Raw genomic sequence first — 19326 nt, 5'->3', positions numbered from 1 at the left:
CCACCCAATTGAATGGATTTTGAAGCACAAACAAGGGTACTAGATTCTGGTGGCGATAAACTCTCTCGTTGCTTGTATGCAGAAACCCAATGCATTACTTTTTTGCTGACTCACCTAATGATAAATGGATTTCGGATGTTAAATCCGACCCTCATCGACCAAATGAACCCATTTAAAGTCTCAAGTGGTGAAGGACCCGTTTCATAGAAACCCACCTTAGTCCAAATCCGGATTATCTAGCTCCTAACAGAGTATGCCTTACACCAACCTCATAGCACTTGAGATCTCTCACATTGGCTTGTAAATTGTTATTTATGAAAAGATACATTCAATGCACAACTGCAACATGCTATGAATAAGGATGCAAACGGATCAGATTGGGTTGAAATCAACGTATATCCAAATTTAATCTAATAATACAAATAGTAGATGATAGATCCAATCTGATTGGAAGATCCGATTAGATCTCACAAGCACAGATTCAAATTCGAATATATTAATAAAATCATATGATCCTATTTAATTTCTAAAAAATTTAAAAAATATAACAATTTATAAACAAAATAGAATCGAATTTCGGATGATGATCCATTTGCACCCGGTTGGTGTGACGCGGTCTGTGAGGTGCAAATCCGGATTCCGTTGGCCCTAGCCGTGTCTGTGTATGTTTGAATTCTATGACTAGGTGGTCGAGGTCAACCCTTTCAGAAATGGGTGTCGACCTTCATATCCTTGGACTTTGATATGCGTGTGTGTGATCTACCAGTGCTTCATTTTGGGATTAGTATACACGCTTAACTATTCAAGCTACTCTGCCTTCAAAGGAGGCTGCCCAACAACTTCACCAACCAACCAACCCCACATATGTTTATCTACCACAGTACCACCAACAAGTAAAGAAAGCAGAGGGAATAAACAAATGGCATGAGCCCATCAACATAATCTTCAAGGGAAAGCAAAACAGTTTCATAAAAGGTTGCCATTTGGTCCATTTGCAAGGATAGGGCCCCCCCTCAACCGAACATTGACAAGAAAAAACTGATTCTAACGAGTTCTTGTGTAGCTTGGGGAATCCCACCATCCAACTGCTTTTTATATAACATTGATCTTTGCCGCAGCTAATCTTCCTATGGGACCCATCCTCTACTATTTGATTGATGGTGCTGGAGCCCTGGAGTATGTCTCATGGAATCACGCGGTGTCTCTAATTAAGAATTTGGGTAGTAATCCTTTGATTCCGATGTGATGGTTAGGAAAATTTTATTATTAAGATATATTAATATATCATTTGGGTTGTTGAGTTAGTGGAAATTAGGGGCCTTAGGTCATGGAAAAGTTTTGATTGTTGGGTGGTCACGCATATTCAGGTTTGGTACCACATAAGAGATCATCTAAACAATTGACTTGTGCTAGCTTTTGGCGGATGAATCTTAAGCTCAGTTTTGCCTTTTGGCGGTCAAACCATTTAGAACTAAGGTGGTCAGAAATCTGTACCTGGCAAATGGATAGGGCCCATTTTCTGTCTTTAGTGCCAAGTGGTCACTAAAAGAACTCCTTGTCATATGTATAAAATAAAGCTTTTTTTGTGCTGATTTTGTGAGTTTGATATTAAAATTCGGAGTGGTTAATATCATTTGGGTGTTGGGTTGAAAATTTGAAATGGATTTGGGGAGTAAGCACATAGACAATTTAATGGGTCTCTTGTCTGATTGGATGAGGAGAGAGTGTGTGTGTGTACAAATTTTCCCCAAATTGGGCTTCACTTGATAAAAACTGATCACCAACAACAAATTGTTAAAAGCTCTGAGGGTGAAACTAATCCGTAGTACAAGCTAGGCGGTAAAAAATAAATGGTTAATTTATAAGAACATGCTCTGTATCTCTTGCCACGTGACAAATTAAAACCTTTTCCTCATCAAATTTATTTTAAATATTATGCAAAAGAAAAGGAGTTTTAAGTGGCTAATATCCATGGAAAACAGTACTAACACATGTGAAATATGGAATTCCACTAATATTATCACACATTCCCAGTACAAAAAAGGACCCTCCCACCACCTTGAGGGGTCCAGATTTCCTAGTTGATCTCATGCAGAAACACAAAAACTGATCAGGTACGTGTTCACTGACTGATTAAACAAACAACACCCAATTTTCAATCTCTTTGGTTGAGAGAATTTTAGCCAATCTTATGGGATACCTTGCATAGAGGTTTGGTAAGCGTTCATATAGATTCATTTTATATTTATAAAATACCTAAGTTTAAAGCCAGTCCCACCAACCTCCATATTTGACTACTTAAAAAAGAGTCCCTACTCTGTATTCTCCTACCTTGGTTTGAAGGGAGCCCATTGATTTCCCCTAAAACCATTAAACGCCAACAACCTTCCCAGTTCCAAACCCCCTTTATCCTTCAATATATAAATCCATTTTCTCCCTCAACCTTCTAACCAACACACACACACACACACTTTCTTTCTCTACTCCTCTCAGGCTCTGGAGTTGCAGAAGACATGGATAAGCTTGTTAACAAGTCCATCTCCTTAGTACTTCTCACAATAATGTTTCTATCATCTACCAAGTTCTTATTCTTCTACTTATCTATCCCTTTCCCTTCAACCTTGATCTCAATTACTCTCCCTCTCCTCCTCTTCATCATCTCCTTCATCACCTCAAACAAGAAAGGCAACCTTCCCCCCGGCCCAATCTCCTTCCCAATCTTCGGCCACTGGCTTCAGGTTGGCGATGACCTCAACCACAGGTTCCTTGCCTCCTTGTGCCAGAAGTTTGGCCGCATTTTCTTACTCAAACTGGGCGCCAGGAACTTGGTTGTGGTCTCCGATCAAGAGCTTGCCAGCGAAGTCTTACACACACAGGGCGTCGAATTCGGATCCCGGCCACGGAACGTCGTCTTCGACATATTCACCGGCAATGGGCAAGACATGGTGTTCACAATCTACGGCGACCACTGGCGGAAGATGCGCCGGATAATGACGCTCCCCTTCTTCACTAACAAAGTCGTCCATCAATACAGTGATATGTGGGAGGACGAGATGAACTTGGTTGTGAAGGATCTGTACAACAACCAGAAGGTTAGAGAAGAAGGAATCGTGATCAGGAGGCGTCTGCAGTTGATGCTCTACAACATTATGTACAGGATGATGTTCGACACCAAGTTTACATCACAGGAGGACCCCTTGTTCATCCAGGCCACCAAGTTTAACTCCGAGAGAAGCCGACTGGCCCAGAGCTTTGACTACAACTATGGAGATTTCATTCCTTTCCTCAGGCCCTTCTTGAGAAGATACCTGAACAAGTGTAGGGAGTTGCAGTCGAAGAGGTTGGCATTTTTCAACAACTATTTCGTGGAGAAGAGAAGGTAATTTGGATTAATTACTTGATCTATATCTCTGAATCTGAAGACCCAATTAATTCTTTTAGGCTTGAGTTTCCCATTTGTTGTTCTCACTTCTCATTATCTTATTTTCTTCTGCTCATTTTTAATTTTCTTGCAGGGAAATAATGGCTGCCAATGGAGACAAGCATAAGATAAGCTGTGCAATTGATTACATAATAGATGCTCAGGTGAAGGGAGAAATAAGCGAAGATAATGTGCTTTACATCGTGGAGAACATCAATGTCGCTGGTGAGTGGGGTTCTACCTATTCCTCTTCAAAAGTTTCAATTAAGGCCGCGAAGTTTGTCTGCATCTGCATAATTTTGCAGAGAGCAGAAACAAAATTTCATGGACCCACCCACAGCCCCTCTCCATCAATTCTGTAGGGAATATATCTTTTGAATGTACAATACTCCAGAAACAAACCATGTGGGTTCATGGTCAAATGGGTGTCTTCATCAATCATCACCGTTCGTAGGGAACAAATTGTGGGCCCATGCGTTTTCGGATTTCTTCTTGATGGTGATGATGGAGATGAACCCAAATCAGAAGTTCAGAACCCTCTGGCTCTGGTTGACGAGTATTCTGGGTCATAACTCATAAAGGCCTAGACGACTCAATGTTCTATCAAGTGTCAGCTTAATTTGGTACTTTCGTGTAGCTCTTTTCCACCAACTTAACTACTTTTTTTATGGAAACTTTTTTGCAGCCATAGAGACAACCCTGTGGTCAATGGAGTGGGCCATTGCTGAGCTGGTTAACCATCCAACCGTCCAGCACAAGATCCGAGAAGAAATTGCCACCGTCCTTAAGGGAGCTCCAGTCACAGAATCTAACCTAAGCCAACTACCTTACCTACAAGCCACAGTGAAGGAGACGCTGAGGTTGCACACCCCAATTCCCTTGCTAGTACCGCACATGAACCTGGAAGAGGCCAAGCTGGGTGGTTACACCATCCCCAAGGAAACAAAGGTGGTCGTGAATGCTTGGTGGCTCGCCAACAACCCGGCATGGTGGAAGAACCCAGAAGAATTCCGGCCGGAGAGGTTCCTGGAGGAGGAAGGAGGCATTGATGCAGTGGCCACCGGCAAGGTGGATTTCAGATACTTGCCCTTCGGCGTTGGCCGGCGTAGCTGCCCCGGCATCATACTTGCATTGCCAATCCTTGGGCTGGTGATTGCGAAATTGGTTACCAACTTTGAGCTCAAGACTCCAAAGGGGGTGAAGGCCATCGACGTGAGTGAGAAAGGAGGACAGTTCAGTCTGCACATTGCCAACCACTCGACAATCGCTTTCCAGCCAGTCGAGGCCTGATATCTGCTCCCAAGTTAGACGGAAAGGTTATAGACAATGAAATTATTCACCTTGGTTTGTTGGTGCATTCGATTGCTTCAAAATAATGTATCTTTCTTTCTTTCTTTTTCTTTTTAATTTTCTAAACATTGTAATGTACTTGATCAACGAGGGATCTTGCTTATTGTCGGCACAAAAAGAATCTTGTTTGTCCATTAGTTTTAGGAAACTGTTATGGCCTACCCAAAGAGTACTATCATAAATTCATCTAGAATTTGAACACCCAACTCACTAACCCGATTATGGTCGAGCCAAATCTGGTTCGATATTACTAGTTGGGGTCGAGTTGAGTCACCCATTTGTATGCCCGGTCCATTGCCATCTATATTATGTCAACTGTTATTCTTGCTTACTACCATTCCTCTTCTATTAATGGAGAAGTAGATTAATAAAATGGAGCACATCACTGTGAGTAAAAGGCATGTTGGGGCTAGTAATCGCTGTCAAACCAGTTCAATAGTGGTTTGTTTGTTTCCTGTCATCGACAGCTCCAACCTCCAAACAACCCAAATGGAGAATGAGAAGGAAAAACTCAAAACGAGTAAAGTAGTCTATGTTGGGCTTGCTATGTTAGAGTTGGAATCCACTTGGGCCCAACCCAGGAATTCAGGATAAGGAAATGAGCATGGTCCTATGTGCTGGGCCTGAAGCAAGTCCAAATAACTTAAATAAAGCTTTGGGTGGCATCAAGTAGCTTGGAATGACAATTAAATCAGTGTTTCGGCTGCAGTGGAAATGGAAAGAGTGGAAAAAGAGGATCCATGAGATCTATTTCACTGTTTTGGTTCTGAAAAGTGAAGCGAGAAAAACATAGAGAGCTGCAGTCTTTTAGACCTCATTCATTTTTTGGTAAATTATTTATTTGACTAAGTTTTTCTTAGAAAACACATACTTTCCAAGTAAATAATGTAATAACCATTTTAGTCTTAATCATAAAAATTTATTATTAAAAAGGGATATTTTTGTTCCATTCAAGTGTTGTCAACTTTTCCTCTAGGTGGGAAAGTTATTTATCCACCTAAGAGATAGATATTATTTATCCATGTAAGTAACACCTAAGAAAACCTAGAAAAATAAACCTTTCTTGGTCCCCACATAAATGTGAAAAAAACGAACATAAAATTCTTAATCAATGAGAACCAAAATTACATCGACTAACTTCTCCTTTCTCGAAATCCCAAAAAAAAAGCCCCTTTAATCATATTTTCCATTTGATTCCATGGAAAAACCCCTTTAAGGGTATTTTAGTAAATTTTCATCTTAATTGATAGATATAAGGGTATAATGGGTAGTTTCAAAAAATAAAACATTATGCCAACATTTTCGTAATTGCAGTTTTTTTCAAAACTACGGAGGAGGTTTTAATATTTTACCCTAAATGAAAATGTATGGAGACAAAAAAATTATATATTCTCATATAAATAATGTTAATATAAATACAATGGAGTATATGAAGATAAACCAACGACTCAAACAATAAATAATAAAGGTTCAAAATAAAATATAATGACAGTTAAGTCTATAATGATTTATTTCTTCGGAATTGACATTTCCCTCATGTTTCAATTTCCTTTATTCATCGTACTGGTAAAGGTTATAGTTAGGGGTGCAAATGAATCAGATCCGATTAAAAATAGGTTTAGATTTGAATCACCCCTATCCAATCTAATACATACTTGTATGTTATTTATTTACTTATATAATATACATATGTGTTATTTATATTTTTATAATTTTTATATTATTTATTTTATAATAAATATGAATATGTATGATGAAAATAGTTAAAAAATATTTATATTTATATTTTCTTTATTTAATCTGTTATATTTTCTTTTTTTAATAATTTATTATTATTTTTAAATTAAATCATATTGGATCAGTTTTGAATATCCAATATCCTAATTAAATTCGAAATCGGATCAACATTTATGAGATTAAATCGATCAAATCGGTTTCAAATATACCCTGATTCAAATCCGATCCAATCCATTTTCATCCCTAACCGGCCCAATCCAATGTGTCTATGTTCGAATCCCATCCGACTGAAATATCATGGACAGAGGGTCCAAGCCAATTCGTGTTAATGCGAATGGGTCGGATTTGATCCCATCCAATCCAAGATGATTGAAATTACAGAAATGACATAAAAAAATGTAAAAAGTATAATAATTATAAAAATAAAAAAAATATAGGAAAAAATGGCAATCCCTGCAGAAGTCTACCGGTCGATTATATTATTACAGAACTGTTTTATCTACTATAAAAACATTTACACTGCATTAAAATATGTTTGATCCTATTTAGACTCTACCACCACATTTCATGCATACTACTTGTACCGTCGGAATGATTTGGTGTAATGAAATTGTCTTTAGGCTTTCTATATTATAAAAGAGAGATGGTTGTTTGGGAAAACTAAGAAGATTATAATTAGCAATGAATTTATTCAAGGAACTTGAGAATAGCTCAAATAGATGGATAAAATGAGGCAAATTAAAACTGATATGATTTGGTTTGGTTATACATAGGGATGGTAATTTTTCCCATTTCTCCGATTCCCATAGGGATCTGCCCCGAATGGGGTAAGGATGTGGATGATTTCCCCCCGCAGGGATGGGGATGGGGAAATTTTCATCCCCACTAGCGGGGATGGGGAGAGCACTTCCCGCCCTATGGGGACCCCGATCCCCGCTTTGCGGGATCCCCACTAATATATATGTATGCATATGTTATATATGTAAATATGTAAACATACATCTATTTATTAATATTTTTAAAAATATGGTTGAATATGTTTGAATATTTTCTAATGCGATTGTAAATATTAATTATTTTATTTTTATTTTTTTTAAATAAAATAAAAAAATAAAAACAAAATGATTAACATTATAAAGAATCACGGGGAATGGGGATCCCCACGGGGATAGGAATCCCTGTGGGTATGGGGAAGGGGATTTTTGCAGGGATGGGAATAGGGAGAGACCCCCCGTCCCCGCCCTGCCCCGTTGCCATTCCTAATTATACAAAGAAGACCGACCCTAAGAACGAATGATCTTTTAGAAGTTGAAGGGGCTAAAGAGTTTGAGGAAAAGTAAAAAAGGATTTAAAAATTCATAATTAAACTGTTCGGGCAATGTTCTAACAATGGAGGAATAGGATTATGTAGCCATCCCATATCATCCAAAAAGATTTTCAGTTAATCTTGGTGACAGACTTGAGTGAGTTCAAATGAGCCCCCCCCTGATTTGATCTCAATTTGAGTTTGCATAGTTGCATATGCTTTATTTATCTAATTGGTGATGGTGGAGTGATGTTAGTGATACCTTATCACACTAGTCTGAATGCAAGGAGGAGACCGGATCTGCTCCTCACACATGACACCTCACACTGGCCTCACGTGCATATCCTACCATGCATTGAAAACATCTTCCGTACTTATAAGTTATTATTCATGGGAGATGTTCCCAATGCATGGTGAATGTGCCTGTGAGACACCCACGTGTGAGGAGCAGATCCCATTCCATGCCAGGAGTTGGGTTGGGATATCCTGCCAGCAAAACACATGCCGACACTCTTCCAATTTGATCTGACACTATATATCAAACCATGAGATTGGGACCCACCATGTATAAGATGTGCAGTGGCAGATCATGTTGGGAGGGTGTTAAAACGTATTTATTTGGCAAATGATCTGGAATTCCCACTTATATTTCATTGTCTTCTTCCTTTTACTTTAATAACTCTTACTTTACCATAAACATATTCTAATAAATTAGGCTTAGAAAATGTGCCAAAAGAAATACTTTAATGAAATCACATTGGCGCCTTACACAGCTTGCCCAATGTGCGCCACACAGCACATCCCAATCATGTATTTGGAACATCTCTCAAATGCACGCTGAGTTTGAGATGTACATGTCAGCATGTGGGGCACAAATGTAAATTCTACTTTAATATGATTTAGATAAAAAATGAAAACATGGCACATGACAAAAGAATTAGTATATTTGGAAAACATGTTTACATTTAAATCATCAGCTTTTATAATATCTACACTTCATAATTTTTTTTATTTTAAAAATTACTATATATATATAATAAAGTAGAAATATGCCACATCATAGCCTAAACTTTTTCCATTATCCCAAGCAAGAACTCTCACACCCTCTTCATTTTAGCTTTTCTTACTCTCTCATTAAGCCACCTTATCACTCACTTCTCCTTCTCAAATAACATATTTTTTTTATTGGAGAAATATTTTTGGATCATTGGAGGGGACTTCTCCCTCTCTCATAATGACACATTAACAGGCCCAACCAGGTCATAGAACTGCACCAATCAAATTTTGGTAACATGTAATGCGATTAGGATTCCAGGAAGCCCGATAAATCACGTCTGTCCTAGAGTTATGTTTGGTTTGAAGGAAAATGCAGGAAAATGAAGAATAAGATAAGGAAATCTTTACAAAGCTTGTATAGATTTTCTTGTAAGGACCCTCTTGCTAATGATATTCAACTAGGAAACCAGTTTCTGTAATTTTTATTTTTTTATTGCAACTCTTCCTACTTGCTATTCTCACGATCAGAAATTCAGAACCCATACCATCTTCTTTGTTTTACACGAGAATCAATATCAAGAAGACATTGTTTTTGACAAAAAACACATTGCAACTCTTTTTACTTGCTATTCTCACGATCAGAACCCATATCATCTTCTTTATTTTAGACGAGAATCAGTATCGGGAATAAATTGTTTTTGACAAAATACAGGGGGCCGAAGGTTCTTCTTTCTTATATTTCTCTGTTCTTCACGTTTTTTTTTCCTGATATAAACCATTTCTATTTTGGATGAACAGAAATAGCGGGAAGACATTGTTTTTGACAAAATACAGGGGCCGAAGGTCAGCCCAGTTCTTCTTTCGTATATTTCTCTCCATTCTTTAGTTCATCAGTTTGAAGGTCAGTTTCATCACCCAAGTTCTTTCTTATGTCTTTCACACTCAGTTGTCGCATGTTCTTTCTTATATTTCTTTTCCATTGTCTCTCTATTCTCTTTCTATTTTTCTTGCAGTAGATTTCTGTGCGTGTATTGTGACTTCAGTGAATCAGGGGTGGAATGGTTCAAGTATATCTTTCCCACGAGCACTATAAACTTTCAGTCAATTTGTTTGGCCAAGTTCTAAACTCTCTCTCTCTCTCTCTCTCTCTCAATTTCCGGAGAATGTCACTAGTTACCATGAAGTAGATGATCGCTTTGCGTACCTGTGCTGTGGATTCGTTGAAGCAGGGGAGGAAAGGTTTAGGTATGTCTTTCATCCAGATTTTTCTCTCTTTTTTGTAATATTATATGAAAAATCACTCTTTTGAGCTAACATCGTAGATAAATTGGTCGAAGAAGATGAGTTTTTTTGCACGAATATTGGTCCGGTATAATATTCTACCCGATCCATTTAACTAAAGTGACATGGCTTAAGTTAAATGGATCGGATTCGATGTAGATATTATTCTAAACCGACCCATATCCGAACCATTTTAATAAATAAATGTCATTAATAATTACTATTAATTTGACTTACAGTATTAATTACCAATAATTAATTATTAGTATTAATTCGTAGGGATAATTGCTTATTATTTATTGTTATTAATTTATGAGTAATTTCTGAAAATTAACTTTAATAAAATTATTTACTTTTATTATCAAGCCATTTAAAATTACCAAAATTTTAATTATCAAAAATTACCAAAAATTATCAAAAAATTACCCAATTTATATGCAACACAAATTGTTGATTATAATTTTTTATAATAATAGATATATTATAATAATTATTCATAATTAAGGTGATCAACACTAATAGTTGCTAATTATTTATTGTTTACCAAAATTAATTAGCTTTAATAGAAAGCCATTAGAAATTACCAAAAATTATCAAAAAATAACCCAAAAATATATTACAAGTATTTCCATAATAATATTTAGTGAAATATAAAGGATTTTTTTAGTTTTAGTTGATTTATTAAAAAAATGAAAGCTGAAAATTATCAAAGAATATAACATAAATAAATTATCAGTATTTTAGGAAATTATTAACTTAGCACAAATTATCAAATTATTCTCAATTTTACTACAATCCAATAACTTTGAAAATTTCAAAAAAAAGATATGAGTGAATTTTCAAAAATTATTAGAAATTACCAAAAATGATTGTACATTCTCTTATAGAAACATGCCACGTTAGAGCCTCAGCTTTCTCCCTTCCCTAATTGAGAACTCTAAGTCCCTCTTTATTTTAGCCATTCTTGCTCCCTCATAAAGCCACCTCATCACTCCCTTCTCCCTCTCTCATTTTGACATCTCAGCATGCATGGTCCATCCCTCTTTCCTCTATGTTTATCCCTTTGAATATCTCTTCTTAAAATCTCCCTCTACCAAAATCTAATCTAATCTACCTAGCCATTTATAAAAAAACTCCTATTTATCTCCTAAATTATATATAATTCCTAATTATCTCCTAAACTATCTCTAATTTAGTAGAGAATTTCTCTCCTAAATTATCTCTAATTCTGATTTATCCCATCCCCCACTTTTCATCTATATCTATCAAAATAAAGTCTGAATTAAAAATTTAAGAATTATTTAAATATAAAGATGAAATTATGTAATAACTTTAAAATATTTATTAAAACACAAAAAAATTTATCATAGATTTAATAATATTCATATTCTTAATAATTTTATATTTTTATGAAATTCATAGTGAAATTATGTACTAACAATATAAATTATAATTTTATGAATTAATCAATTAAAATATTATTCAAATAATAAAAATTTAAAATTTAAAAATATTATTTAAAATTTTCATAACTAAATATTATAAATGACAAAATATTAAAAATAGATAAATATTATATAAAAAATTTTAATATTATGTAATAACTTTAAGATAAATAAAATTTAAATGATGAATAATTTTAAATATTTTACATTTTACTTAAATATTTAAATAACAAAATATTTTAAGTAATGAAATATTTAACATAACTAAATTTTAAATAGCTAAAATAGCGAAATTATCTAATAAGCTTAATTTATTAAAATTAGAATATCATTATAATAAATTTCATAATATTTGAGTTAATAATGTTTTTATATTTTACAAAATTAAAAAAGAAATTATGTAATAATAGTATAACTTATAATTTTGTAGATTATGAGATTCATTAAATAAGTAATATTTAAATAACTAAATAATGATATTATTTAAATATATAAATATTGTATATAAATATTTTTAGAAATTTAAATATTAAAAAATTAATAACTAAATCATATTTTAAATATTATTTGAAAACAAATAAAATAGACTAAAGAAAGAAATTATCTAATAACCCTAAAATTTTAACAAAAACACAAAAATAATTATAATAGATTTAATAGTGTTTGATAATAAAATATGAAATATAAATAATTATTTTTTTTAATATTATTGAAATAATGAAAATTAGATTAAATAATTTAGAGGTATTGAAGCTTTTGAATAAGAAAATAGGTAATAACTTTTGGAAAAATGTTTTTAATAGATATTTAAAAATATAATAATAATTGTAATTATTAACGTACTAATGATAAAAACATTATTTCAGTTATATCAATTAATAACTCTAGGAAAGAACTTTCAGAAAATTGATATTTATTAATAATATTTTTGAAATCTTAATCTATGTTTTTTATATATTTATATATACTAAAATTTATATTTATTGTATTTCTGTGATAAATATATTTTCTATAATTATGTTTAAATATATTTTTGTTTTGTTATTTAATAGAAAATTTTCAATAATTTTTGGAGATTAAACTATTGTTATTTATTAGAGATAAAACTATTTTTTTAGCTAAAATTAGAAGTGTTCACGGGTTGGTTTGTTTCAGTTGTATGCTGTTTTGTTAACCAAATTGACCTGGTTGGTTTGGGAGTTGGTAACCCGAAACTAACCAACCATTAGTGAAAACCAACCGACTTGGGTGATATTGGTTTGAGTCAATTTTTGGTTTGGTTGTTTGGTTCAAAAGATTTAAACTTAAAAAAGTAAATTTAAAAATTATAATGGTATTATGAAAAAATAAATTAAAAAAATTTAAATTTACAATATAAAATATTTTAGACTAAGGAATATGGGAATTTTCCACTTTTCCATATATGTATATATGTATGTGTGTGTGTGTGTGTTTGGTTTTTGTTGATTTAAAAATGGACAAATTGAAATTAACCCAACCTAGTTAGTTTTGGAAATTTCTGAACCAAAACCCACCAGAAATACTAGAAAATTGACTAACTTGAGTCAAGTTGGGTAGTATTGGTCAGTCTCACTAGTTTGATGAACAACCTAGCTGAAATTAATTATTGTTATTTTCGTATTGTAAAAAATTATTAAAAGTAGTATAAAAAGTATAACTATTTATTAATTATTTGAAAGGTTAAAATATAAAACAATTTTCTACTCTTATGTGTTTTTATTGTTTAGCTTTCACTTAACAAAGCCCATGCATCACACCAGTCCCTGCTAGGTGCAACTTGAGTGGGTTGGGTCAGGTTGAGGGTCAATCCAATCTTAAGTCTCAAACCTCAAGCTTAAGCTTGGTCCAATTCAAGTTTAAGCCTGAATTTACCATCTTAGGCCCAACTCAACCTTAACTAAGCATCTCAAGCTTAGGGATGGTAATTTCTACCCTATCTAGTGGGTATTCACTCCTATTCATCTTGACGGGGTAGGTTTTTTTGTTTGAAGGATGGATTTTGGGATTCTACAACCCATACATTACAGGTAGGGTACAATGTTGGGCTAAATCTAAACCCCACAACTTGCACATTGTTGGAAAGCATATAAACTTTATGTATTAGGTGTTGAATTTAATAATACTATGAATTAGATATAAAGGATAATTGATAGTTTATGTGTTCTTTTACATCTTAATTAAATAATTGAAAATTCTGTTATTTATTTATGTTATTTTACTTATTTATTCCTTTTATATAACCAGAAATATTAGGAAATTAAGTGTGGGTTTTAAACCCAACCCACCCCTACTCTTGAATACGGGAAGGGTTTTGCATTTTCATTTGCGAGGAGGGTTTGGATTCTCAAAATCCAACCCGCGAGGTGAGTAGAGTCTAGAATTTACAAAACCCTCCCCAAACCCACTTTGTTGCCTTCCTTGCTCGGGCTAGGCTTAGGCTTGGGCATATGGAGCTTTTTAGATCAATTTCTAGATAGAATAGGTTGATAATATATAGATATATATCATAAAATATTGGGCAAACTTAAATTGCATTGGATTAGTACCTGAGGCCTCAACCTAAGCCCAATCCAAGTTTAGTTTAGGCCTGAGTTTTTTTTTTTTAGCTCAAGCTCATCTTAAAGTTAAAAAACTCAATCCCAACCTGTACAAAAGCTTTGATTGAATTGAGTCAGACTTGAATTGAGTACACCCGACTTGCACCTCGAGCTCTATTGCTTGAAATTGTTTTAATAAAGACTATACATTTGCACGGGTCCCTACTAGTTTAGTATTATTTTCCAAAATATAAATGAACTTTTAAAACAAAACCATGCTATTAATTTTTGCCTCTCAAAACAGAAACACAGTTCAAAAACATTCATCGGTTAGAGCACCACATAAAATAGTGATTGGGATTAACAAAAATTCAAAAGTTATATGCAGGAGCAATAAGAAAGAGAAAATCTGTGATACGAGAAAAGCTTTAACCAATCAAAATTTTCATGAATTTTGACGAAAATCCACCTAATTGATTGGTATTTTTATGATGTCTGTTGATTGATTATAAGTTTTTCCCGTATCATGTTTTTCAGCATTATAATTGAAAGAAAAAAAAAAGGACAAAATGAATGGACTTCTCACATAACTCGGAGAAACAAAAATCTGGGCCACAACATAAAAAGAAGCCCATAACCATTAAAACCTGAAACAAAAGTGAGTGATACCCAAAAGAAAACAACCAACCCTCAGAAAAGAACTACTTTCCTCTACCACCTCTTCATCGAGTTCGTTCACGAGAGCATAAAGGAGATGTTCTCAATGGACGGCTGCAATGACTGTTGACTGTTTGTTGAAACCCTATATTGGAGAGTTCAAATCAACCCCCCACCAGATTGCCCCTCACAACATCCCACAACACATCTCCGCTGTGTGTTGTGAACATCTTCCGATGATGATATCATCATTTCTGGTATTATCATCGGGAGATGTTTCCAATACACAGCAAAGATGTGCTGTGAGATATTGTGAGGGGCTGATTTACTCTCTATATTAGAACCTGATCCAGTCTCCTCTTTCTCAACCTCTAGTAATTTTAGTACCACCTTTGTCTTTTATCTGGTGAACTGGCATAAGAAAAGATCAGCTTGGCGCCCCATAAAGCGCACCCCACAAATGTCCCACATGCACAATCCAGTGTGCATTGGGAAGATCTCCCACAGTCATGGGGAGATGTTCACAATACACAGCTGGAATGGGCTGTGTGGTGCACTCTGTGGGCTGTTGATGCGAATTCACATAGGAAAAGGAAACTGCTGCTCCCACTAAAAGTCTTACAGGAGAGCAAATCAGTCCCCCCACAACGTCCCACAGCACATTCGAACCATATATTGGAAATATCTCTTGATGATGATATCAGAAATGATGATATAATCATTAGGGGATATTCACAATACATGGTGGGGATGTGCTGTGGGATGTTGTGGGGGGCAATCTGGTGGGGGGCTGATTTGAATTCGTTTAGGCCTATTAACACCACCCGACCCAAGATTGTTGTTTGACCTGTGCATCTTGACTTGTTCCATACTGGCAGTTGGAAGGGCAGCAGAGATGATATTCACAAGGGATAGATGGAGGTGACATGTCAGGAGCGCACTCATCCTAAATCAAAACCCTCTTGAGTCGGAATTCACTTTTTAGTACAATGCTGTCCTAGTGCAGTTATAAAACAGAAAATCATGGCCTTAGATTTAATTAAGGCCATGAAGTGACCCCACCAAAAAGTCATTTCATTTAATTCAAAGTGGGGCTATGAAAACAAATCAAAGGCTTTGATTTAATTATTTCAGCGCAGGGCTATGATACTGTTGTATCAAATGTCGATTGCTCGAGGTTCTTCTATCCTGTTCACTCTTCTCCAACCTTAAGAGAGGCTGTCCTATAGACTTCTCCAGTTCTGTTAAGAACCACATCCATCCATTGGTTGAATTTTTGCATTAAATTCTTAATCCAGCAACTTAACAAATACCCTTGGGTCTTCTAAGAAACTTAAGGTTGTGGGAGAGGGTTTTTTTGGGTTGGCCTAGTTTATTATTGGGTTTCTAAGCACTTCACCTTAACCCAATCTAAAGTTAATTCTCTTGGTTGATATTTTTTCAAAGATTTTAAAAATTGACCCAGAAAAATAACTATTTTGGTCTCCGGTTATCATCAAGTCAACAGTTCAACCATCCAAGTTGAGTCGGTCAACCCATAACATCACAACAACAACAACAATAATCATAATAATGATAATAGTTATTAAGATACACAAAATATATGAAAATGGGAAAATATAGGATAAAAGAATGTAGAAGGTAGGAAAAAATGTATAGATACCCTTAATTGTTTCTATGAACAAAAACTCAGAAAACAGAGGGTAAATGATGGACAAGATCGGGGGTTTCATTTTTTTATTCTTTGAATGAAAACTCAGACAAAAGGAGTGAATGATAAAAGGCCATTATCTTTCATTTTATCTGTGAACAAAAACTCAGAAATGGAGAGACAAACTCATGATAGAGGATAAATGATCAACAAGATTGGGGGTTTCGTTTTTTTCTTTGAATCCAAACCTTCTAGAGAAGAAGAAACTTCCTTGATCATTCACCCCTCTATTATTTCTTAGTTTTTGTTCGAAGTAAAAAATAAGAAGAATAAGAGAAAACCCCTTCATCCTTAATCGTTCACCCTAGGGGTGGATTTGAACCGAGTTGAGCCAAATATTTGGCTATTCGAGCTCGGCTCGCTAGAAAACCACCACTTGTATCAATTAGTAATTCTAGAAAAATAACTTTCAAAAAATAATATTCATTAATAATGAATTTAAAATATTAATCTATATTTATTATATATTTAATATACTAAAAATAATATTTATTTTACTTTCAACATTTATTTATAATTTTTTATAAATTTATTTTCAATAATTATTTATAAATCTATATTTGTTTTGTTATTTAACAAAAAATCTATATTAATCTATATTTTTAGTGTACTTTATTCATTGATATTTATTAGAGATTAAACTATTATTTGAGATTACAATATTTATTGACTAACTTAATATATTTTTTAGTATTTTTAATATTTATGTAATTATTGTAATTATTTTATTTTTATTATCAATATATTTTCAATTATTGTGCATTTTTGCTATAAATTTTTAATAATTATTGGATATTTAACTACTTTTATTTTAGATATTAAAATATTAATTTAGATGAAATTAGGAGTATTGATCACGACCTAGTTTAGTTCGGTTGTAGGCTATTAGGCCTACCAAATTTACATGGTCAGGTTGGGGAGTTCGTTACCCGAAATCTACTAACTATTAGTGAAAACCAATTAAATCAGTTTGTATTGGTTTCGGTTGATTTTTGGTTTGCTCAATTGGTTTAAAAGATTATATTGAAAACTTAATTTTAAATTTTAAAAATTACATTAATATTATTAAAAAAATAAGTTTATAATATAAAATATCTGAGACTAAGAAATATGACAATTTCCCCACTTAATTATATTTAAAATATAAAAATATTAATATATATGTCATTCGTTCATTCGATTTTGATCAATTTACAAATGGCTACAACGAAATTGATCCCGATTTCAATAAAAAATGTTAGAAATTGAGCAATTCGGGTTGAGTTGTTCGGGTTGGTTGGTTTCATCAGTTCGATGAACAAGCTTAACTGAAATAAATTAATGTTATTTTTGTATTGTAAAAAGTTATTAAAAGTATTACAGAATATACATAATTAATCATTATTTAAAAAGTTAGAAATATAAAACAATTGTATACTCTTATGTATTTTATTGTTTATCTTTCCTTGGAAACAAATCTCGTGCGAGCATCGTATGGGTCCCCACTAGTTAGTTATTAAAATTAGCATGCACATGCTTTGCACATGGAAATTCTAGATGATGGTAATGATAGTAATAATATATCCAATGCATTTTTTATTTTTCATTTTTATAATTTTGTGTTTTATTATTAATCAAATGTAGATTGCAAAATCCAAATCCGATTACATAAACACCTCACCCAAATATGTTGTAATAGAATTGAGTTGTGAAATTTCAAGTATCATTGGTAGGCCTACCTACTTGGCTAGACTCTTTTTGGTGTATCTTTTTTCTTTTGTTCATTTATCAAAAAAAAATGTAAGATTTAAATAAAGAGAATTGAACAAGGTGAAAAGTAGTAATTCAGTTTACAATTTAAACATTACAATTAAATAGGGAATAAATTCAAAAATGAGTATTTTAGTCAAAAGAAAGTCCCACAATCTTATTCATATTTTTAATAGTAGTGTAAATTTAGAATTATAGACGTGTTCAATTTTTTCTATTATCTTTTGTATTTTGTGTGTAAAAATAATTCTTATATACCACACTTACTTTTTATTTAATATGATAAATGTATGATGCCTATACATGTGCCTGAATGCTTTGTTTGCAAAATTTATGTACCTTTTTATTTTTGTATTTTTATATTTTATTAATTTTTATTATTTATGACATTAAAGGTTAAAACATTTAAACCAAAAGTTGAACTAATTGTTATTGAGTTTTATATTTCATTTTTGATTAATTCTAAATAAAGTATTTAATTTTCATTATCAATAAAATAACTCTTGTTCATTGGGCCTATTTTTTTAATTTGATCAATAAAAATATCATAAATGTGTCTAGTTTTTTACATTTTTTTTGTAATTTTCTATATTTATTTTTATTTTAAAAATTTTATTACTTAACTATGACTTCGTAAGTTGATCAATTTGGGATGGTTGAGTAGCTTAGCCACCACTTGGATAAAGCATGGTTTCGTTTTTGAGTCAGTTTTAAAATATATGGGTTTATTTTAGATATATTGACATAAATCTAATTAATAACATTTATTAGTGAAAAATAACTTAAACATATAAGATTTAATAAGAGAAATGGGATTTAATACCTTAATTATAAAATGAGGTGGTAAGTAATAATTGAAGTTACATTTTTAACCATTACAATTAGAGATGATTATATACACAAATATAAACATTAGTAGCCATTAAAGCTACAATAACATGACTTTTACACCCTTTCTCAAAGATAGTTTTAGTCTAGAAAAAGTTTTACGTTGCACCGATTTTAGTTCGAAGCTCGGTTTAAACTGAGTCAAATTGAGCTTTTCATGAGCTAAGCTTGAATAGGTCGTGAAAAGATTGATTGCACCACTAGTTCACTCAATTGTTCTCTCTCTT

The 19326-nt window shown here is 33.1% G+C and overlaps 1 protein-coding gene across 1 annotated transcript; it reads left to right on the top strand.

The window, feature by feature from the left end:
- Positions 1 to 2441: 2441 nt before the first annotated feature.
- Positions 2442 to 4889, top strand: LOC104601639 (cytochrome P450 CYP73A100-like). The gene is made up of 3 exons (XM_010265069.3): positions 2442 to 3379; positions 3516 to 3646; positions 4107 to 4889. Exons 1-3 carry the CDS (start codon positions 2514 to 2516, stop codon positions 4709 to 4711), a joined length of 1602 nt encoding a protein of 533 aa, XP_010263371.1. The 5' UTR covers positions 2442 to 2513; the 3' UTR covers positions 4712 to 4889.
- Positions 4890 to 19326: the final 14437 nt, after the last annotated feature.

This window comes from Nelumbo nucifera, chromosome 8 (assembly GCF_055504915.1).
Source record: "Nelumbo nucifera cultivar China Antique chromosome 8, China Antique-T2T, whole genome shotgun sequence".
NCBI classification, from domain to species: Eukaryota; Viridiplantae; Streptophyta; class Magnoliopsida; order Proteales; family Nelumbonaceae; genus Nelumbo; species Nelumbo nucifera.
Note: the sequence above shows the minus strand (reverse complement) of the source record. Positions and strands in the feature narration are given on the sequence as shown.

Excerpts from the sequence above, each read along its gene's own strand:
- LOC104601639 (XM_010265069.3), top strand. The coding sequence starts at position 2,514 with ATGGATAAGCTTGTTAACAAGTCCATCTCCTTAGTACTTCTCACAATA. Across the intron at positions 3,380-3,515 it reads TATTTCGTGGAGAAGAGAAG|GGAAATAATGGCTGCCAATG; the intron begins GTAATTTGGATT and ends ATTTTCTTGCAG. Across the intron at positions 3,647-4,106 it reads GGAGAACATCAATGTCGCTG|CCATAGAGACAACCCTGTGG; the intron begins GTGAGTGGGGTT and ends ACTTTTTTGCAG.